This window comes from Chironomus tepperi, unplaced genomic scaffold (assembly GCF_022539635.2).
Source record: "Chironomus tepperi strain 1889 unplaced genomic scaffold, CSIRO-AGI_Ctep_v1 contig_130, whole genome shotgun sequence".
Lineage (NCBI taxonomy): Eukaryota > Metazoa > Arthropoda > Insecta > Diptera > Chironomidae > Chironomus > Chironomus tepperi.
The window spans coordinates 123,307-148,595 of NW_027226252.1; the positions used below are offsets into that span (position 1 = coordinate 123,307).

The 25,289-nt window shown below is 30.2% G+C and overlaps 2 protein-coding genes across 2 annotated transcripts in view; one reads left to right on the forward strand and one right to left on the reverse strand.

Moving 5' to 3' along the window:
• Positions 1-25,289, forward strand: part of LOC139087701 (putative leucine-rich repeat-containing protein DDB_G0290503) — a 37,229-nt gene that overhangs the window by 524 nt on the left and 11,416 nt on the right. The gene's annotated exons all lie outside the window — the stretch shown is intronic.
• On the reverse strand, positions 62-22,057 carry LOC139087696 (angiopoietin-4-like). The gene is made up of 7 exons (XM_070636587.1): positions 21,974-22,057; positions 19,021-19,692; positions 2,241-3,495; positions 2,008-2,139; positions 1,414-1,601; positions 1,043-1,229; positions 62-957 (listed from the first exon to the last, which is right to left on the reverse strand). Exons 2-7 carry the CDS (start codon positions 19,197-19,199, stop codon positions 766-768), a joined length of 2,133 nt encoding a protein of 710 aa, XP_070492688.1. The 5' UTR covers positions 19,200-19,692; positions 21,974-22,057; the 3' UTR covers positions 62-765.

Sequence of the window (25,289 nt, forward strand, 5' to 3'; positions counted from 1 at the left end):
AATTCATAAAAACACAAAAACTAATATTTTTTGTTCTTGAAGTTTTTGAAAGTCATGGGAAATAAAGCATTGAACGAGAAATAACAAAAAAAAAACTACTCAAAAAGTTAATTTAACTATCAAACATAATATATAAATTATTGTTACATTCCTTTTTTGTCATCAGTTTATTATTAAATTTAAATTTGTGAAACGAAAAGATTTTTTAAGTAACGATAAGCAAACAAACTGATTTCTAATGAAAGTGCGGCGCATACTGTGTGAAAGATCTTTCTACTCCAAAAAAAATATGAAAGAAATGATTGAGGGTCATTCATTTGGTTGTGTAACGCAAGAAATTCAATTTCTCAGAGCCACTAACTCAGCTTCAGACTCTTCCTCCCGCTGAATCCCCATTAAATTAAATTGCGATTAACCCGCATAGCTTCTACTAGAGGAAGTCAAGTTACACAACAAGTGATCGACCCCACATAGAGAAGTATTTCCATAAAAAGATCAGTCCATAATTTCTTTTTGTATGCGAATAAATGAATTGATTTTTAAAGTGCATGAAGTATGGTTAATGGAGGACTTTTTGTCGATGAATAAATAATTTTGGAATTCATTTATCCAAAAAGCATCTTTCAATTAGTTACAGAATTGAAAAGGAAAGAAATAAAATAGTGTCCTTGACAAACAATTGTTAAAGTTAAAGAAATAGCGAGTGGAAGTCTCTCAACGGAATTCATCTTCTTCTTTTTTTTGTTTAAAGCTTTTATGTACACTCTAAGAATTTGTATTTGTTACTGTGTTGAGCGGCTTCGCAAATGGCTTAATCATCATTGTTGCTTTTTTAAGCGTATAGTCCCATCCTCTCCATCTGAACCAGACGATACCTTGTCGAGCTGTTATGTCTTGTGGATCGTGAAGGTAGAGACCATTAAGACCTCGTCCACAACTCTTCCACCACCAACCACCCTATTGTATTGAAATTATTCACAAAAAAAGATAGAAAATTAAATATTCATTATCATAATTTGAGTTTAAGTAAGCATTAACAAACCTTGAGCATACTGGCGCAATTCAGCGAACTTCTGTCATTGTCTCTGTTGTATGTTGAGAATGGACTGTTGTTTGAGCCATACCATGGATCATTTAGTGAATCACCAGCATTTCCTTCATATCCATCAATCTCAAGCTTGTAATAATCAGCTTCTGAGTGAATTTTAAAGTGTGAATATTGAGCGTATCTATAATAGGTTAATAAACAATAAAAAACATCGTTATTTTAATGAAAGGTTTCTATAGACTGTTATAAATCGATTAAAGATAATTGCAAAAATTCAGTCTACGCCAATAAATATTCAAATTGACTCTGTTTGGTTTGAAACTAGCTTATTTACATAAATTAATGAAGTGGAATATGATATTGACCTTTTATTGCCCTCAAAGTCCTCTAGTTCAATGCGCAATGCATAATCTTCGTTATTTGTTAGCATATAAATGTTTTCATTTCCCATCCAAAACTCCTTGGCCGGATCACCAAATCCATTTTTATAATCAGCCCAATCGCGATTGAAATTCTCTCGTGGCTCGCCAAAATCATCACGACGTTGAATTACCTGCAAAAATTATTATTAATAATCAGTTACTACTTTATCTCTGTTGTTTTGTTCAACATGATTGAAATGACCACAACTTTTCTTCTTACTCATTGTTGTGTACGGTCGTAAAAATACTAAAATAATTTCGTTTTCTTGCATGTCAATATGTCAAAAATGTATCATGTCAAATATTTAAAACTATTTAAAGTGAACTAAAGAAAACTTTCATAATTATAAATAAGCAATAATGTTACATGACTACCATTTCGATAATATTCAGAAAATAAATGAAGGAAAGAAAGTCGGAAATGCGACAAATAACTCGACTTTAATAATTGACACCGAAAATAATGCCCAAAAGCATGCCGCAGCTATGTTACATTTTATGCAATTTCCCACACAAAATTTAATTTTTTTTCCTTACCGTCCATCCGCCATCAGCAATTTCTTGTTCACAAAAGACTTTCAAAAACCAATAAGTTGTGCCACGAATCTGAAGATAATAGACACCTGATTGTCGCATGCCTGCATTCATCAATTCCGTACATGAAAATCCCTGTGAAAGAAAAGAAAATTTATTAATTATGTCAATTCCATTTTACTTGATAAAGTCCCACTAATGTGCATATAAAAAAGTTAATTAGTTAAATTACTCACTTTAACGTCTTTAAAACTGAGAGCATCAGTTGTGAAGGTTGTGTTAAGTTTTGATGGCTTATTTTTAATGCTTGGAAATATAACGCCACCTTTGCGTGGTGCCGCATTTTTCGTCAAATTCGGTTGATTCGTTGATGTTGAATTAATGAAATTATTTATGCCACTTCCTGCAACTGAATTGGTTGTTGCTTGCGTATTCGTTACTGATGATTGTGTTGTTGGTGCAACAGTTGATGTTGTCGTTTGACTTTCAGTTGATTCTTGAAAAACTGAATATCTATTTGGATTGTATTCAACAAGTCGATCTATTGTTGGGTCAATTAGCAAATCAGCTGGAACTGGACGTTGTGAGAGATTTGTTACATCATCCTCTTGCTTTTTTAGTCTCCTTTCTACCATATCGAGATTTTCAATGATTAAATTAGTCTTTGTGCGAAGATCTTGATGTATTTGACCAATTGCGCGCTCTTGTCGTTGTGTTTGTGTTAGCAATTTGTCAGATTTTGGCAATAAATCATCAATGGAGCTTTTTGTTCCAACGACAACATTCCACACTTCATCCATTTTCTCCGACACTGACAGAATTGGTTTAACTTGATGGACTAATGAATCGATTTTACTTGACTTCAGATATGGCGGTATTGTCGTCGTGTTATAAGCGTTGACATTTTGCTCAACAACAATTGCCTCGTGTACATCTTGAACTAAATTAAGCATCTTGCCAACATTTTGTGACACTAAATTTACATGAAATTGTAGCTTTTTGTCAATGGCCTCAGTGGTTTTTCTCAATATATCTAAATCCTTAGTTACATGGCTCATAACTTCACTATTCATTGCTCTAGTTATGTCAGCTACATTCATATGAATTGGCTTCTTCTCGCTTGCCTCAGCATTAATGTCATCAACTGACAAGAAATTATTGTCAATTTGTGTCTTAATTTTAACTAATTTTGTGTCAATGTCAGACACTTTCTGATCTAATGACAACAATCGATTATTTAGCACCGCTGATGATGCTTTTGAGGCAACTTTATCTCTCATTAATGGATCCTCATCAGAGAGTCTTGTATTTAAATCACCTAATCTCGTTATAATGGCATCTGTTTTGAGTATATTGTCGGCCACTTTATGGTCCAATGACTCGACACGTCGCATCATATGCTCAACAGCTTTATCCAGATTATCGATTCGCTGTAATTTTCCCTCAAGTGTTGAAATTACAGCTTCGAATATCGACAGCAATTGCTGTTCTCTATAATTTCAAAATTCATGATATTGAAATATAAGAAAAAAATACATAAAATTGAGGAAGAAAAAAAAGAGAAAATTTGAAATTGAATAAAAAGACTAGAAGCACTTAACAGATTATCAAAAAGGGAAAATTAAATGTGAAAATATTTTAAGTACTTAATTAAATTGACTGTCTAATTCGTCATCAATTTGTCATTTGTGTTAATTGTGACATGCGCATGAAAGGCAAATGTGTTATTTGTACTTGCTATTTACTACCTTAGCATACATTCATTATGGATATTATTAAGCAATTTGAAACATTGCAATTATGGTTTCATAGCTTTTAAAAAAAAGCAACAATATCGGTGGAGTTCACAGTGTGTGCACAAAAATAGCAAATATGATTTGTGTGTATTTTTAGTCTCGAGTCTCTCAGCGTGTTGATGTCAACAATCAATTGGTTTTTTAGCGTAATTAAAGAAGTGGAAACGTTTGTGGTTGACTTTATTTTGTCAATAGGTCTTTGGGGTTTATATTCACGGAAGGCATTAATGATCTAGTTTCCTTCCCATGATTGACATCAAGTCAATGTCTTCAAGATCACATGAAACTGATTCCATTCAAAAATATTTGATTTATGTCAATCTACATTCAAAATTCAAATAACAAACAGCTTAAAAACTAGAAATTCAATCTAGAAGATCAAAGATAACATCATAAATAATGCGCTCTATTCAATCATGTTCAAATTAGCATTTCATGTATCGTATCTGAATAAGCTTAAATGAATTAGTCAGCAAGCTAACGCTATGATCCGAAACTGTGTCAAAAGATGCTGCATGTGGAAGAAGAAACCGTGAGGAGCTTGTGTGAATTATTACGACACAAGTCTACCGACGTTAAAAAGAAGATGAAGAAGACAAAAAGATTTATGATGAGTAATGGTACAATAATCAATTGGATGGCTTCAATTTACAAGCTGATGATATTTTATTTCTGATTTTTCTGTTATGTTTAGCAATATAAAACGTGTGTGTCCATACAAATTATTAATTTTTATTTACTATCCAACCGAATCATATTTCTATCTTGCATAGATTACTGAAGATACTCAATTTTATGACACGGTCCATTATCGTTTAGAGCTTGTGGATATTAACTCTCATCATCCCTCTTTAATAACTATGAACATGATTACTGTTGATATTTTTCAACTTTTGTGTGATCTTTAAACATGATATATTAGTGACCTATATGCTTACTTTAACAAACTTATGATAATATAAATACGCGATCATATCGATTTACAATTTTGTATGTTGCCGAAATTTCGAATAAATTTAGCATATATTTTATGGATGATTTCAAAAGAAGTTCAAAGAAAATTAATAATCGCATTAAAAATTTATGGAACAGTGTTGCAAACGATAGGTCAGGGACTGTCATGGATTGTCCTAACAGGGAAAGAGCGTGCTCTCCAAAGTTTGGTTATCTCAAATCTAAATTAGCATGCTTGCGAGAGTTCCTCTCTGCCTGCTCTTCTCTTGAGAGGATGCTCTTTGCCTGCTAAGGATGTTTAATATTCCTGATAAAATTTGAGATTCTTTAACAAATAAAAGATATTAAAAAACGCATAATTAGCTTTTAAGCATAAATTAGCTTTTAATTTCCTTCTCAGAAACAGAAAATTTTAACAATCGTGACTCAATTTTGTATCAAATTTTTATGGTTTATGTTACTTTATGGCTTTCCTTAATCACTTAGTTTTATAAAATACTTCGATTACCATCTACCTTGCAAAAATCATTATGCCTAATTTAATAAGTATAAACTGTGATAGGCGCCATGTGATGCATATTCATGATGCTATTTCATCGTTTCCACGCTCAAAATGATTAAATGTAAAAAATAGTAGTTCTCAAAATGACAAATTGCTTCCTTATAAGTTATAAAAATTTTAATTAAATAGGAAACTCCAATTTAGCAGCTTTTAAATTACTGAGATTTATAAAAATATATATTCATATTTTTACTACAAGATTATGCATTTTTTTTGGCTAGAGTTCCTCATAGAATGGAATGTGCTTGCTATACCATAGAATTTATATTCAAGAGTGTGTATCCATAAAATAGAAGAATAGTAAATGCAGATTTAGCTAAGCTATTCGAATTCATCAATGATCAATAAAATTGCAAATATGAACTAATATTTACGACTTCTGACTTCACCATGATAAATGCAGATATGGCTGATTTGATTGTTAATAAACTTGATGTTATTTTGCGTATTCGTGGCATACTTAAAATGTCACACAAAAAAACGATAAAAAATAAGTCAAAATAATCTCTGCATATTGCAGCAGATGTTAATGAATCTTCAGATTTTGATATGAAATATCAAATAAAAATCAATGATGTTAGAAGGATTAGAAAAAATTGAAAATGTCAGCTGATGTATTAAACATATTTTTGATATTTCAAAGAACCTAGACTAAATCATTGATAACTGCCGGTTTTTTATTGATATTAGGCCATAAAAATATGAAATGTCTATTTTTAGAGGCGTTTATAGACCCCACGAGATATATCATTGTACCAAGGATGACATCACTTCGTTGTGATATTGTCAAAACTTTGGTCTCAAATTGACATTTTCTCAAATTTTAATTTACAAAAATCCAGATTTGATGAATCTGATTGAAGAAAAATGCTTCAAAATTTCAAAAATCTTAGAAAAATTCAAAATCAAGAAGAACGTTCAGTTCTATAAAGATCGAATACTCGAAAAAAAACTTCGTCATTTTTCCTCAAAAATACAATCATATGCTGTATATTATGCTTATTTCATCAATATTCAATTAAGGCTCTTTTATTCAAAAATTTGTATGAAATACGACAATTTATTGCAAAATATCAACAAAAATATTTTTGTTCATGAATAAAATATATTAGCACGGGTCAATGTCATAGTCGGTGTACAAAAAAATCGTAAAATTTTGAATTAAATCAATCGAATGACCCGAGGATTAACGAAATTCTCAATGATATATTTAATAAAATATTCCGCGCATCTTTCTAAGAAAAAAAGAAGCATTAGAAATGCCAAATCGTGTTAATCAGATTATAAATTCAAGTCATAGCCCAGTTTTTATATCGAAGACATAACTTAATTTAAATAAAAAAGTAGTTTTGGAGGTAAGGCATTATTTATCTGAATTATTTAATATTTTGGATGAACTTGTCGATAAAAATATCAACAAATTGTGCAAAACTATAGTTTTTGACTTTTCCGAAAATAAATATCAAATTTATGGATGTCAATGCGTACGCTACCAACCGCATTTTGTAGTCTCGAAATTAAAATGATTTAAATAATGTCATTCAAAAGATCATGTTGGTATTTTGCATAAACTCTTCTTCTTTTAATGATCTATTGCTGATTTTATGCACAAATGTCTATTAAATTAAGTCAAAGATCATGCAAACTTTTTCCATGCCGGTCTATGCCTATTTCAGAGATTAATTTTTCATTCTGTTAATAGATATACGAATCAATTGACATTTACATTTCACAAAATTTTTTATATATTGAAATGTGAACGACTTTTATCAAAGCGTTGCATACTAAAAAAGTTCAACTCGTTGTGCTTGTTATTGATCAAATAGATTGAAATACATAAATAAGTAGTTTGCTTCTTTATTTTCTTGTTTATCCAAAATTAATGAAATTGGATTTTTATCCTTGATTCGAGGCACATTTTATACAATGTCACGAGATTGCATTCAATAGATTTGACCGCATGTCTAAAAATATCAAATGGAGAGACAAAAAATTCCATTTGCGTGAAAAAGGGAATGAGAGAAAATCAGATGAAATGTTAACAGGTGTTGAAATCTTATAAACATTTCTTTGTTGATGATAAATGCAAAAAAACTTCATCTCAGTAGTAAGCGATAATGGGTAAAAAATAAAAATCAAGGTAGGTCCACCGTGAATAATATAAAAGATCCAAAAATTCAAGTGATTGTTGGTAGTTAGTAGATGCTGAATTGCATTTTACCTAAAATGTATGATCGTTTTATTGATTTTTGATCTTATTTGAAATTTGATTAAGTGAAAAAAGATTTGCAGAAATTTGGCACAAATTGGCAATTTCTCAAACAATTTTGGATTTCCTTAATAATTTCAAATGTAATTTAGTCAAATTTGTGTTGTATTTGATGACTAAATCAAGACTAAATTAGGAATTGAGTTACTTGTTTCTTGTATTTTGCTCTAGAATTTAACAAAGGTTGTGTATAAGAATTAATGTAGGCATTGACAAAGCATTTAAATGCATTTGTAGAATAATTGACAAAGAATTATCTAGACAAAGAATTACCCGAAGAGCACATATCGAATAATCGATCAAAATCTGACTTCAAACCGGTTTGAAGCGGATTTGGTTTAAAAACATGTAAAAGTTACACTGGCCTAGTACCGGATGATAGATCGATTAACCTACTTGTGCTATTCGAGTTAGCTTAAATTTGACTCATATAAAAATATATTTAAGTGTCATGAGTAGTTGAATTGACTTGAGTATTCTTTTCTATACCAAATCTTAAAAGTCTTCGAATTATCAGGGTTAAAAATTTAAAGAAGTCGTTCTAAACTATTGAGGTTCGAAATTTTGTTTACCGGAAGCTTAGATAGTTCATCCACATAATATGCCAATAGGATATCACCTAATTGAACCCAAAATTAGATCCATCTCAAATTTAATCAGCTCAAACATAATTTCACATTTACTCAATTTACATAATATTCAGGTGTAACTCAGTTTTTTGTGACAAGTGGATTGAGTTGTCAGAAGATTGACGGCAAATAGGATTTCAATTTTATGATAAATAACATAAAATAAAATTCCCTTCCTCCACGATCTCAATCTAACATTTATTGTTCACAACTCATGCATGATTAATGAATTTCGAGCCTGTGGTAAGCGCTCTACATAATTTAAATATATTTTTTTAATGTTCCAGTTATACACTTGGCAAAATTTGTTTTAGTACAATTTCATTTAAATGCTTTTTTCAATTTTTCAACTTAAGCAATAAAAATTTAATAATAGCAATAAATTTACTTCCTTCTTGACTGCATTTTCTATTTATTGAAAAATGAACAATGGAAAAAGGCACAGACCAGCCATCATGACATTGCAAAATGATTCAAATTTTTTATTTATTTCTGTGATTGTAGTAATCCTCAAAATTTATCCGTTTGTTCCATTGTTCATATTCAATTTTTTGAATTTTATATTAATGGGGGGTTGTTTATAAATGACGGTAGATATTTGTTATGGGGGCGGGTGTGATCTGTAGCGATTGACAATAATCCGAGTGGACCAAAAACTGTTTAGTCATCAACTAGACATTTATTATAGGACAGGCGTGATCTTTAACGACTGCATGACACTAATCATTATGTAAATCATTAGAAGTAGTCACCAACTAACTAAGTAGAGACATGTGAACTGAGTCTTTAGCGGATGTAGTACAATAATTGAAATAATTTTAGCGCTAAATCATAAAATAGTTTGGACAACACTGAATCAAGTGAATAAGAAACGGTTGGGGGTCAACAAGTCCAATTTCTGACCGACTTAATTTTCAACAGTCCCTATCTACCTCAATATATTCTATATTTTTAAATTTGATCTATTGTGGAAACATAAATTTATTATAATTATTTGCTATAGTTCTGCCCCGAGTTCAGCACAACAAATCTACTCATTTATTCATTTTGGCTATTGAAAATTAATAATAATAGTCTAGCGTATCTCAATATTGAGTAAATAAAATGTTATTTATTAAAATCAACACCTGATTTTACGAGAATGCTAATTTTATACACATTGTATGATGTAGGAAAAAAAATGTTTCTGCTTCTGTGAGTTTTCAAATTTTATTACTTCTTTATGAATTTTGATCATCGACATTAAGATAACTTGCAAATGCGCCTTGATCGTTTTGCATTCTATGCCAATAATTACTCGGTTTTATTGTTTCGTGATTTTTTTTCTTCTCTTCTCGTTTCATGAACATGACAAGGTCGCTAGGCCGTATATCTCTCAACACCATATCATTATGTGTGTCTTTTGTTTATTTTTCGTATGATATTTTGTATGACTTTTAATGCACTTCATGCTTTTATGATATTTCTATGAAGAAACTGTGATGATGATGATGATGAACTCGTCTCGAATGGATGCGAGAGTAATGAGGCGGTTGTGGAACGTTTTTGAAGTTAACATTCTCTAAAATTGAGATGATAATTGGTATTGGAGCTAGAAAATCTTAGAAACTTAGACTTTCAGGATCTTAAGCTCTATAAGCAATTTGAAACATTCGAGTATGAGGGAATTTAGTCTCTTGACAACCACAAGATACCACAATTAAGAGTTAATTTAGAAATACTGCAAATTCCATGCTTATATGTTCGGTTTAGCTGAGATTTAGCTCAATAATTTAATTAATTTCACAGCATATTGAATTCTGAAATGCTTAGCACAATACAAGCTGTTTTCTGTGGTATTGTAATGTCGACATAGCAATCATGATCTCAAGACCTAGTAATACAACTTGACGTTTCTAGAATTATATCATGAACTAAACAACAGATTGATCATTTGCATTCCTTGAATATAATTTGAATATCACTCAAGAATCAAATTTGAAAATCAATCAAAATTAAAATTTCTGAAGATTTTTGTTCAAAGTCAACTCCTTTCCAATGCCTTAGTAAATATCAACATTATAAATTTGCGATAAAAAAATCTATCTACACATGTTTATAAATCCTAAAGAGCAAAAGCGAAAAAAAATGTGCAATGGATTAATTTGTCATTATATCTAATGATGAGATTTCCTAACATCATTTCAGTGGTATTTTGTGTAGATGTCCGTCCATTCATTCATTCATATGTGATGAAACATTCGATACTTTATGTCAACAATAAAAAATGCAGAGTAGTAGTAGACCAACATACAGAGCGAGCCAATGAATGTGAGCAAAAAAAAAAATGCAGTTAATCCAAAACAGGTTTTCTGTTTTGGTTTTGTTTTTGTCGCAACTGAAGAAAAAAATCAGCAGTTTATGTTCGTATTCACACGCTAAAATTTTTTTTTTGCGGTTTCTTTTATAATTTTTGTTTTGTTTTTATTTTTTCTGTTCAAAATATATCCAGAAGGAATGTGTCTTACCAAAATCATATGAATTATGTTCAGCTAAAGTTTATATTGAGCTCAGTTAAGCAATGACTTATATTACTTTGTTTAATTAACATGTGTTTAAATATACATTTAATTTAACAGACCAAATACCACATAGGTCGAATTCCATTTATGCCACAACTGAATCGAATTTCTTTTTGTCCATTCTTTATGTCTCATTAAAATTTAACACTGTACGCGAAGGCGCCAATTACTAGGTAACAATTATATTTTGAACATTGGCAGATAAAAGTCATGATGAATGTCAATTTAGGTCATAGTTCGTATAGATTGATGTAAGGGCTACAAGGGTTGACACGACTAATTGAATATGTTTATAAAAATAAACTACAGACGTACTTGATTTTGACCATTAAAAGGTTTTTAAACTTGTTGATTTTTAAGGGAAAGTAGGATGTGAAGGCATTAAGTGCTAATGACAGGCTAAAGGTGATGAATTGATCAAATATTATTGAGACTTTTAATTTGATTTCAGTGCTTTAAGACACAATTGAAGAGTGTTCCGCGTAGCTTTTAAGAGAGGCTCCACAGTGAGACAGCTTCCATTTAGTGTTAATGAAAAAGCTGTTGCAGAACCTTAAAATCTTCGTGTTTCTCAGAAAGATACAAGAAACATTTTAATTACTCCCAAATCATTTATTTTTCTAAGAAAAGCCAAATTTTGGTGTTTGAAGAATTTTTGAAATATTTCGTTGATTTCATGTCATTAAAAATTGATCACTTAATAATATGAGGAAAAGATAACAAGGTATTGATGTTGGAATTGTTTTGAAGAACTTCATAACCCCCAATTATAAGGAAACCTTGAGAATGGCATAATAAAGACATTAAAATGTATCCAAAACAGAAACCAAAATTAGAGTCGTTCACAAATGATGTCTGAGAAGGTCTGAATATCAAACATTTTGAACCACTGAGTTTCAAACAGTTCTAGATCTGGCATAAAAGTGAGCGTTAATTTGAATGATTCGCTCCAATTTAAATTGATGCTGAGAATTTGAATTCTAAGAACACTGCATGTACGATCAATATAATTAATATTCTTGAGGAAACATTAATCAAGCAGTCATAAACAAAACCTTTAGTTCGATCAGTTTATGATCTAAATTGTATGTGTATAGCTCATTTGAGAAGCATTCTAACATTTAACCTAAATTAATGTACTCAACATAATTCAATGTATCCATAAATTAATCTAAGACACATAAGTTACTAGCATTGCTAGTTCTGCATATTAATTTCAATATTAAGAAGTAAATAAATTGTACTAATTAATAAAAAATATTCAATATTCAATAAAACTTTAAGATCACATCCTTTACACAAGCTTTAAACTTGAAAGTTTCAACACAAAAAATTTATTATCTCCACAATTTAAATTTATTTGCCTGCAAACGCAACTTTAAGTCATAAAAATTAATCTAAAACAATTTCTATTTCGCTCATTTACTCTACCTAACGACCTAGTCTTCAGCATTTTGATTAATAGATCCAAGTCCTATAATTTATGTTTATTATTGAATCTAAATAATGATTACGGCTTCATAAAAAGTAAGCAATAATATGATTATCATAGCCGTACAATTTTTCATTGCTTCTAATGTGAAACTTTCAATTTTAATGAATAAGCGGCAAAAAAAAACGGCTAATTTCCTTTCTCAGCATCAAAATGTGTAGCAAAAAAAGCCCGCAAAATAAAAACTTTTTTTTTATGAACGATAAAAAAAAAATGCCAGCACTTTCAAAATAAGTAGATAAACCTTGGGTGAATAAAATAAAATCATTTAAAACATATCGAAATACGAAACACAAAAAAAAATATTGAATGAGCTCGCGCAAAACTTTAAAGTCATTAACATGATCAGATAATTAATGAAGGAAAATAATGTAGGTTTATTCTTGTCGATCTGTTTTCTTCTTTGAAACTTAAAAAAAAAATTAACTATTGTCTTTCATTTCCATTCCCGTTCTGCAACGAGTTTGCTGCTTGTCGGGGGGCACGAATCTCTGTTGAGAGGCACTCTAGATTATGCTTACTTTTTTGGTTCAATGTAAATCATTTTATTATTATTATTGCTATTTACTATTATTTGATTAAGATTACTATAATAATTGGTTAGTGGAAAATCTTTGTAAAGTCACTGACAATAATCACGAACATTGTGGGAGTTGATGCAAAAAAAAAACTAGATTTTAATGAGCCCTTAAGCTTGACACGATTCATTTTTATGATTTTTATTTTGCAATGTTTGTAATGCTTATTATTTATATTATGCATATTAATAATGCGGAAATTAGACTCATACTGCATGTTTCTTAAGACATAATTTGCAGATGAGTTGTGAATTAAATTATTTATGTATAAAAAGTGTGAAATATTGAGTGTATAACATTAATTTTATTGTTTATGAAGTTGATACGGTCGGTAAAATTGTTGCATGTGTTTTGGATGCATTTTTGGATTAAAACATTGTTGCTAAATTTTTTAATTTAGGAATTTGAGAAATTATGCTTTCCTAGTTGCGTTTTACATGGTGAAAATGTAGACATAAATAAAAAGCAAGCTTTCATTGTCAACTAACAAAGTTGCAAAGTTGCAAAGTTGCTTAAACTTTTCCCGAGCGACACAAATTAAGAAGGCTTCTATAAACCTCTTTCATTAATACCAAATGGAAGCTGCATTCATTTGGCATCCGTATGACTTTCTATAGTCATTTGAGTCGCTCGGGTTTGAATTTTGTTAAGAATATGTTGTTTGACAGATGGTTTAAAATCTCATCAATTACTGTTATTTATTAAGTAAACGACCCATTAATAATTTAATTTAAGTAAATTCAATACCTTTTTCAAGGAATTGCATAACCAACTGGAGACAACCTATTAAATATATTTATTTTTAAATAATTACATTAATGGTACTAAAATTTCCTTTTGTAATGCAAAGTACCAAAAAATGAGGCGTGTTCCCTAAGGTATGCCCTAAAGCAGTGTCGTCTTTTCATTTTTGACACTGAATTAATTGCGACATCATAATAAAATTTACTAAAAGTGTTAATGAGGTATTAAATTGAAGTTTTAGCATGTCTTAATGTACTTATCATAGTTATTTGACACTACAGCTAGTTTAGGCTGTTATGAAGTGTGATTTAGTAGTGATTTAGCCAGTAGCAAAATGACAATGAGCTCTAATCTTCAGTAAATGCTTGTCCTAGACTCTATTGTAGATTAATGCATGCCAAATTGTATCCATGAATTTGAAATAAAATTGGAATATTAGAAAACATACAATTTGAATAGAAAAAGTATGCAAAGTATGAATAAAAGCATATTTAGCTGTAAAACTCGCTCAAAAACCTGAATAAGTCCAGTATGCAAAATACAATGCTAATGTAATAACAATAATTAAATGACTAGCGAGTTTAGGGGGCATTGAGCTTAATTTCATTTTATATTTGCTAATGTTCCATCGTGACTTGAAATTTAGTGATGCATATACTATGTATGCATTAAGGAGTATACATTTATTCATAATAGTCATCAAATGCACTGATTATTATTGAATAATTCCCCGGAATTTAACAAAAATAACATAAAAATCTATGGCATAAATAATAACAGGCTCATGTGTGAACAATAAAAGTAGCAATTTAATAATCATAACGTAACTTATCGTGAGAATATTTCTTACTACAATTTACTTTGCCTCAAATAAATTCGTATTTAAAAGTTGAACATAACTTGCCAACATTCCAATAATTATGCATAATGTATAACTATTATGTTGCAAATCAGAAACACGCACTAATAATTTCCATTCAAGATAGAAACGATGAAAAACAAAAGAAGTAAGATTAATACGTCTATGATGATGATGATGAGGTATGAAAACACAAAAAGAAAAGAAGGCATTAACAGCAACACTTTTGAATCTTTAATTTCTTACTTCTTTTATTCAAACAAATTACACAGTGTTCGGTCTTTATTTATTGTTCCGGTAAATGAAATGAGTTAAAAACTTTGAGTGAATAATTGAGTGCATAACTCTCATAATATTGATTTTGTACGCATGTTATAGCTAAAAAACTGCTCATGAAGAAAGCATGAATTGACTTGCGCAAAAAAAAGAATTATTATTAAATAAAATTCACATTAAATTGCATAAATCGTTTATTCGCATGAATAATTGTGATAATAATGATGCTTATTCAGTAAGTAATAAGTAGTTCAGCAGTTCAAATAATTCGCAACTGGTTTTTATATTGCAAAATTGTGTTCAATAATCCATAACTACTGCATCAAGTGAGATAGATGTGTCAAACGGAGAAAAAAGTGTATGAATGGTATAATTTAGAGCATAACTTGTACATATTTTTTTCTGCACATGAATATGTTGCTGCTGTGTACATATTGCGCTTTCTTGAAATCTGTATTATGTGGTTTTCAAGTCTTTTCTTTTCTTTTGTAAAATGACACAATATTTACAGCTGATTTTTCCTAATATGAAGTGCTGTATTGTGTACACAATTTCTGCTGGGTACATGTCAATATTTTTACTATTAAAAGGTTGAATCTTCATGGTTTTTGCACTTAAGTAGCCTGTTATAGTAACTTAGATATATTTTTTTGGGTCAATTTTCAATTAACTAAATTTTTGTAATTTACATTTTACTCGAATTTATTTGCATGAGCACTTATTTAATGCTTTAGTAGAGTGATTGTTATTGAGTAATTGAGTGTCTTTATGTGTTATGAGGGAAGTCTAGGGCACTTGAACCTATCATCCTCTAGTACCGTGAGAAACAATAATTGACAAATAATCGATTTAATTGTGGCTAATGTGAAACATGGTACAGCTTATATCTTTGAGTAGTCAAGATTTTTGCGTAAAAGTTGTCAAATTTGGGCTGGCTTTAAGTAGGACTCTATTATGGATGTTATCCTTCATAGTATGACAAGGATGTTTATAATTAAGACCAGAGTTGGCCGAACTTTGAGAGCCCCGGCTTCTAAAGTCCAAAAGATACCACAAAATTTGAGCTTTGAAACTCTGATTAAGACTTAAAATTGATTTTCAACATTTTAAATCCCAAAAATTCCACCATAAAGGTTAAGTGATTTTCACCATCAAACATTTTGTCAATCTACAAAAATCTCGAAATTTTTTTTCTTTAATGCAAAATAATTAGCTTCAAGTTATTCCAAGAGATTCTATCCACATTATTTTAGAAATTATATCCTGGTTTAAACATTTTAACCTTTAAAAATTCACATTCTAAATGAATTGCTGAAGTTTTTTTTCACAACTCTCCAAATAAAAAATTAAGCATGCAAAGTACTTTTCTATAGTCATTTTTCAAATTTCAATAACAAGTCATTAGCTTTTCAATTCTTAAACGTGACATGTCACTCAACTCTTTGTTACCTTCATTATTGCACCATTGAGAATTAGCATTCATAAGCTAATATTCTTTGTGAGAAAAAAAGCGCTCAAACCATCGATATATCGTTCATTCATAGCCTCTTCAGATTTCTTTCCAACCAAAGCATTTATGGCTTTTCATTCACTAAGTTATTCATTCATGCTGGGCATTCAATTCCCATAATATGAACAAAATATTTACTTTTTATTTCTCTTTAAAGACACGTCTATAATCACAGGTCTCGCCACAAAAAGAGTCTAAGGAATGCCATTAGATATTTCTCTTTTCACTAATCGAATAAAAATTGAATATTTTTTTTTGCTTCTACACTAGTTTAAGTTATGTAGCGAAAATAAAGTTTCCCTTTAAGCCACAAAATGGCAATTGCTTGACGATTTACACACATGTTAAAATTGCCTTTTTGCATTTTTTTTTTCTTCTTTCTTTATCTCATTTATACTTTGTTTTCATTATTATTTACATAATTTTTTTTTTATTTTATGAAAGCATGAAAATGCTTACAAGCCCGAAATACACATATACGTAGTCGAAACTAATATTCGACAAATATCTCGCATTCGCAAGTCAATGGCCCATTTGATTTTTTTTCTTTATTTTCTCGGCTGATTAAGAAACATTATAATGAAATGAAAATCAATTTTTAAACATGGGCACAATAGTCTATAACAAGCAGCAAGCAACTTCAACTGAGGAGGAACAAGAAAAGAAAAGAAAAGAAAAAATAAAATCGTTTAAGCTCTTTTCAGTCTGATAACTTGAAATTTCTTATGTCTTGCATACATCTCACTGCATTTCTGTATCTTTTAACATGTATGCATTAAGTAATTATGTGAATTGAGACTAACTAAACAAATCGATACATCGGTTAATTTTGGTGTAAATTAAGCTGCTTTTTCGGGTCCATCAAAATGTAATTTTCGAGACATTAATGCCTTTTGGGGTTATTCTTAAGTGATGTCAAGCTAAATTTATGATTTTACTGATCTTAGCTCGATTTCGACTCGGATTTTGTATAACTCAAGTCGGCTAGACTCCATATAAGCTTCGATTCGACTTCGAGCTCTGTATCAGACTTATCCTCTTTGTGTCATATGGATTGAATGACCATAAAGCTCCATAATCTCTTATTAATTAAGCTACACATCATCAATGGTCGACCCTAACTTAATAATTGTGAAATTTATAAGAAAAATTGATTTCTTTACATAAGAAGAAACTCTTTTTTTGAACCAATAATTTTTGTGTCCGAAAAAAACTTTTCTTCTATCTCCATATATTGATAAATTGGTAGACATACTGCATAAAAGGTGATATCGTTCACGCGCATACAACAATTTATTAATTAATCATTGTTTTAAGTAAGATCGAAAGTCGTAGAAATGAAATTCGAAGGAAATAAAGCACACAAGAAATCAGCAATGATCTTTAATTTTATATATATTTTTTTTATGTTTTGCCTTACATATATCGAACAAAATTGCTATCGATTGTTTCATTTTTTTATTACTTATTATCAATTCGTACATGAGAGAAATTTTTATATTTTCATTTTGTTAATTTTAAAATGCACCTCATGCTTATGGCTTTAGGCTTATTACTCACTATTGTAACAGAATGGCAATGACTTTGCAAAAAAAAAAAACAGCTACGGTTAATACAATAAAGTTTTTCCTTTCTACGCACATTTTTTATTTAAATTTTTCTTCTTTGCATTACTGTATTGTAGCCGTGTATCGTATATGGGCTCAGCTGGTCGTGTTTATTATTATTATATTTCATTACGAAATAAAAGGAAAATATATTGGCACATTGTGGCCGAGAGGTATGATCTGCTTGTGCTCAATGAAGACAACAATTCAATAGACATTCCTTCTTTTTTCGGCATTATTGGACATTTCATGTTGTTCGTTTACGGTAAGAAGAAAGAATTGAGAAATGTCTTTTTAATTTGCGGGACATGATTTTGTGCGCATTTTTTAAAGGGGAAGTTGATTGTGATTTTTTTTTGGGGTTTGGACTTGAATGTCAATGAATTTTTGTGGGTCAGATTGAAACTTTAAATGCACAGCAGTCGATCAATTCTGTCTGTGACACTTATTATCCTAATAGTGTCTACATGGCATAACCTTGTCCTGATTAAACCCTTTTTCATAACCCCACACCCAAAAATTTGTCAGTATCGAAGAATGATAACTTGAAGGAAATTTCAGACAGGAATGAAAACTGGCAGCTATTATAGCTGGATTCGCTCATGATAATTAAACAGTCGGACTCAAATCTAACTTAATAAAGCCTAAAATCAAGCTTCAGTGCTGAATTCACAAAACTAAAGCTCAATGCTAGTGCTACAAATTAAGTCACCCAAAGTGACATCATCAATTCACTTTTCTCTCAAAACATTTCCCCCAAAAAACAAGACATGCAGCTTAAGCAATTATTATGAAATTTCCTTCTGATCATACTGTCCCAAAAGAAAGCACTCATGTTGGTCTTTACAACATAAATTGACTTTTTATCACCCGAAGAGCTTCTTAATGTTAACTAGTGTTTATTAAATCATTTACAAAAACTTCCTCTTCTCACAACATTTTAGTCCTGTCGTTCATAATATTTAAATTATTTTGTATCTTTGTCTGTGTTGTCGCCGTCAAGTCTCTTTCACTTTTAATTGCCCCGTTGAATGTCACAGTTATGCTGCATATGAACATATATTTTTGTGTAAATATATATATTTTATAAATAATTGTCATATCGGGAATATGTTAAAGTCGCAAGTCGAGGGAAACAGACTTGAGAAAAAATGTTGCAGTCGCTAATGGTCAACTAACCTCGTTCGAAAAGCTGGCTTCGTTGTTGTGCTCCTTGATGTAATATTTTTTGGATATTGACTTGCACTAGTTCGCGGCAAACGAGCCGATGAAGTGCCGGAGCCAGGCCGTACAGGTGACACGGCAAATATGCTTATAGCATATGAAAGCAATACGATTGCTAACAAGAAGGCCTTCATAATGGGCAATTTTTTTTAAAAACTCTTATTTTTGTTTCTTTTTCACTCCTTCTTAATACTTAAATGGAATTCTTTTGCTATTTTCTTATTATCTGTATTTTCTTCTTATGTCACTCTACTTTAGTCACTCACTGTATCTTATGCAATTTCTTCTTCTTCTCCAACCTCTTAATTTATATATTTATTTCTTCTTTTCTTATTGCACAAATATTAACAAATCAATTTAATTTATTTATTTCGTTATGCTGCTTCTTCTTCTTATTTTTTTTAAACTTTATTTATTCACTTTGCTACGCAATGAAATATTTCTTTTTAAAATGTCACTTGGATATAAATAAATGTAGCATTATTTCCTACATTATTATTAGAACTTGTTTTTTCATCTCAATCTTCACATGTCTATATAGCGCTCTGCTGAGCGTAACTAACATTTTGTATTGAATTCAATATCTAACTTGGAATTGAATTTTTACTATATTTTTTTCGTTATTTACTAAAGGAAAAGGGAGAAAAGATATTGGAAATATTATTAGATAGATTTCTGGTCAATTCAGTTCATGCCGAATGTGTAATTTCTATTTTGTTATTTTCATTGATACACTCGCGATATTGTTACTGGTTAATTTTCATTCGATTGTTTTTAATAGCATGTGTGCACTTGGGTAAAGTGAAATTATTATTGAGGGATAGTTTCAGTTGTTTGATATGAGAAATTTAGAAATTTCTAATGAAGTTTTTGATAGAAAGCTATGATATAGGATTTTTGAAATTTGTAACGATTGGCAGCATTAAACTATCTAAAGAATGTTATGATTATTACAGTCACGCGAATTTTGTAACAACTTAATCAATTATTATTGATCTGATTTTTTTCTTTTTTTTGAAGAGTTAATTTGAAAAATTAGTAGATTTTTAATAATCCTAAGAGGTAAAGAGACCGCGTTTAGGTACCGTTTGGGTAAGATGAAGGCCTCTTTGCCTGGTAGGATAAGTTGCTATAACTTAATTTTGACGAACTAATTGATTTATTGTTTCTAGAGCTATTCATTGAAATCTGTCCAATATTGTTGCGATTACTCTGTGTGCCCGGTGTGTGCTATCTTGCGAATGAGCAAATATTGCAATATGAGATAGATTTAAAGAATCTGAATGTAATCGATTTCATGTAACGATTAACATATTTGAGGTGACTTTGTAATATCTCATAGAAGAGACGAAGTGTTAGGAGAACTCTTATTGCACCTTTTAAATCTAAAATTATCTATTGCATGCTTATTGGGTTTTCACAATCAGTAGTGAATAGGAACAAAATGCTTAGCCGTTCAGATCTTGAAGATTCTAAGCTAAGTAAGAGCCAATCACGACTAGCAATCCTGTGCAAGTAGTCAAAATCGTGACTATTGCTATTGAGAATTTCCTGACGACACCGTGATTGCCGTTTTCGGTCAATTTTTACGGTGAAAAATGAAATTTGCGGTGTTATGTTGAGTTACTTTATTTAGCACGATTTCGAGAATTTTAATGCTTTAAAATGCTTTTATGTACAAACGTGATGTACAAAAAAATGTGACTTGTTCAGTCAAAGCACCAATGAGGATGTTAGCTAAATCACTGTCCTTAAATTTAAACTTACAGTTTAGAGTGGAATAAGAACAACTTTGGTTAAAAACTAGGATAATCTTTATTAGTAATCTTGAGTCAAACTTAGAAAAAAATTTAAGAAAATATTAAATGAGTCTTGATCGTTCAACTATTGCACGTAAAATGAAATTCCTTACAATTCACCTTGCAGAGAATTTTTTTGAAAGTCTAAGTCCAAAAATGTCAAAAATTTCTTTAAATTCAGACTAAAATAAACATTAATGATGGTGAAATTAAATCAAAAATCTCTGCTCCTTTTAATGCATAAAACATCAAAAAAAAAAGGAATTAAAAAAGATATTAATTAAAGCTTCAAGCAAATCGAACATTAAAAATGCCTACGACAAACACTTTTAAGTGATATATATTTATTTTTTGAAAAATTAATTTTAATTTCAATAGCACACACCGCGCTTGTCGAATACTTTTAAAATCCTTGATTTATCTCTATATATTTTTTGCTCTTATTTTCAATATCACTGAAAGTGAATTTTATAATTTTTTTTTTTACTCTGTTAACCAATGTGCACTGTATTTAATGTCTTTTTATTGTTGTTATACTCAGCACTCAGATGAAAGGTTGAAGCAAAAAAATGGAACTTAATTTTTTTTCTTGTTCTCCTCACATTCACGAATCATGAATTACAATTCGAGATAAAATTGTAAAAAACAATAAATTAACAATATTGGAACACTTGCTGGTCTCTTTATGATTTTATTTTATTTTTTTTTTGTGTCTTATTTCTCTTCTGATGGTGCGCGCGAAATAAAAAGCGACATGCACTTTGCATTAACGACATTAATTGCTTCTCATATTATTAATAAATTTTTCATAATTATTATTTTTTTTTATTCGATTACATCACATCATATAATATAATTTAGGGCGGTATAGATGTTCGCTTGCAAAAAAAAAAAAAGTAAAGATCGATTGCGAGAAGCTTTTAATTTGTTTTTTTCTTCGTTTTAATCCTGTTATGACTGAATATTACACATCAATTACGGCACACACGTGCTATTAGTTAAAAATCAATTATTATTTGCAACTGTCTAATTTTCTTCGACAATAGAAATATAATTAAAGAAAAATTTCACTTTATTAATGATAGAAAAAATATCCACAATTTTGTTACCGTTTAAATCGACTAAATTTTTGCAATTTTTTTTATTATTTTTATATTTTATCGCATTATATCTTAAAACACGACCGTTCAGTTTCGTAGTTAAAATATCACTATGAATGAGTCTGTTTTCTCGTGTCTGCGAGCGAATCGTGCAAAACTTTTGAAAAAGACACAAGAAGAAAAAAAATTTTAAGCAAAGCTGATCATTACAACATTATTGTCTGTGTGAGTGTCGTGAGAGATATTTTTTATGCTTATTCACATTGCACATACCAATTTTTTTTGTAGAGTTTTTTGATTTGTATACAATTACGCTCTATGATATACATACACAATGTCTGCTTACTGTCTACTGTTATGAATAAGGCACAGAGAGATTGGAGAAAAAAATAAAGCTCAGAGATAGAGTGAGAGACTATCTACCTTAAAATTACTTTCACTATCAACCAGACAAAGATGTGAGACGATGAAATATATGAATAAAAGAATTGCAATGCGTATACGTAAAGCCGATTAACGTTACATATTTCCAACGTGAAAAACCAACGGCAATTGTTGAGAGATTAAATTAAAAAAGAGAGAGGAATTTCTCTTGAATCCATGAGATTAAAATATGTTGAAAGATTTATCTCTTTGCAAATTGATAAATTTGAATTTAATAAAATTAAAATTAATGGAAGCGTGCATGGGATTAATGAAAAATAAACAGTTAATTCCCATCATATATTGACTCAATGTTCTCCTTTTTCTTTTAACGCAGTCAATTAAATAATTTTCAGCTCATTAAATAAATTTTTTATGGATATTGCATAAAGTGAATTAAAGAAGATGAATGAGAATATATAAAATAATAATTATTTACTATAAACTGAATTAGCATTATTCAATGAAACTATTAAAAATAATTATTTAAATTATTTGTATAATAAATAAATTAGCGGAGGTATTTTAATAGCTAATCTTGTGACTAAACTACCCATTAACCACAAGAACTGATTAAATAATTTAGTAATATATGCGGCATTACTTAGAGTTGATTTCTAAAGTATGCAATTTAGCATTCCTCAGCTATACTAGAATATGGTTAGCTAAGGTGTGCCTAAGAAACCTGCTACACAAGAATGCAATCTGGTCTGAATTGTCAAATTGTGATTAATAAATGACTTACTTACTTTGCTGGCCGCGCAGATCAACTGTGATTCATGACCCCTTTCAGATGTCGCCTAAAGTCCGCTGGCTACCGTCTGACAATTTCCTATTCCAAATGCAATTCTATCGACAGTTTAGATTAACAATCATAATAAGTCTTCTTCTACTTCTCTGCTGACCGTTGATCTGCACATGATCTATCCTAGTTAGCGCTTGAAGCTGATTTTATAGCTGGCTACCATATGTTTATTACAAATTCGATGCAACTCTAACAGTCAAAGAGTCACATTAAATATACTGGATGAGCATGCTCGTGAGCGTTGCTCTCTACTCACTCTGCTCATGAAGGCAAGTTCTTTGCCTGCTAAGATTCCTTTGTCCACTGGGCTTGAGCATCGTATTCATATTCTCTAGTATGATTAGCATAAACCCAGATTTACTTAATTACCCGCCTTCTGAACATGACCAGCATTTTAAATCAAAATAATCGATTTTAACATCATAAAGCTCAACACAACCACAACAAACAACTCTGAAAAAATCAGAACAAATTTAAGTGCTGTCATTAACTTTACAAGATGCAAAACAAATTGAATTTGTATGAACAATTCCTAATATAAATCATAAGCAGGCAATAAAATTAGACTGAAAATTGTGTAACATTAACGCTTGACATATATGAGTGTATAATTGAGTTGTTCCTTGTTATTAGAATTATTTTTAATTCTTTGTTGTGTTAAACAGTAATGTTGTGCGTGGAACTATCTTAATTGATCAGTAGCTAAGTAGATTGCTTCTAAATTGGGGCATCTGAGTCATTATATTAGACTCATTGACTTTTGTGGTTAATGTTAAATTGTTCTTATTATTTCTGATGATTTTTATAATTTTCTTGAAGGACTTAAGTATTCTATCTGAATTCTGATATAAATTAGTAGTATTGCCACAATACGCACCCCATAAATCATCAAACTTCCATCAATTGTAATTCAATTCTTAAAATTGTGCATTCAGTTCGTGTTATTCTCCATTCAATCCACGAAAATGTTTTTGGAAAGAAACAAAAACCGATTCCGACGAGTGACTCGAATGAATATTAATTGATTAACATTCATTATCGATGTAAATGGGTTCAACACGAGACTACATACCTTCCGCATATTGAAATACAAATTCTATATTGCATACAATATAGATTGATGATTGAAGTTTAAGTAATAATTTTCTTGCTCGATAGTAGAATGAATGAGGAAAACAAAAGCTTTACGAGCTGTTCAATAACGATGTTTACAAAAGACTTGAATGCGTGAACATGGTAGGAAATTGTCTGAATGTTTTAAAATTCAATTTATTTGTTCATATTCAAATAAACTTATCAGCATTACTAGGTTGAGGGAACACGCATCACGATAATTTTATAGCTCATGCGCCGTATAACGAAATCGTGTAAATGAGACATAAAAATAAAAATTTAATTTCCCGGCACACTCTGAACCATTTCAACATTTTTTTCTGAACATTTTAATGGATTTTAAATTAAATTTTACCTTAAAAGTGAAAAGTGACCTAACACTAATGTTGTTATCATAACTTTAAAAGGCAATAATGCCGTGGCTAGAGAAATGAAAACTGAAACATAAGACACAAGAAAGAAACTGAGAAGATAGAAACGTTTCATATAAAAGAAAGAAGGAAGAGAGAAGAAATTTGCGGTGAAATTTCCAAATGTCATAAATGGCATAAAAAAGCATTTCTAATTTTGGAATTGCGGCTTCAAACAGTATGAATGAATGTGACATAACGACATGTTCTCACCATTTGCATTGAAAGACAGATACTGTGTGGAAAAAAAAAGATGGCAAACAAGCGACGTGTATGGCTGTTGATTAGGAAAAGTAACATTTTGTGGTAATTATTTTAAACTACCTAGATGCAACCTGATGACTATATTTCATAAATTGTAATAATGAATAGAAAGAAGCAACGCAACTGGCAATAGTCAATTGTGCATAAAAAATTTCCTTCTTCTTTACGACTCGTCTTTTGTGTGCTTTCTCCTCCGTCAAGAAAAATACTAGCTATTCATTCAGTCATCGATCCATAAATTACACGCGATTTCCCGGAAAAAAATGCTCCGTTCAATGAGCAATTATTCAATAAAAGCACTTTGCACTTC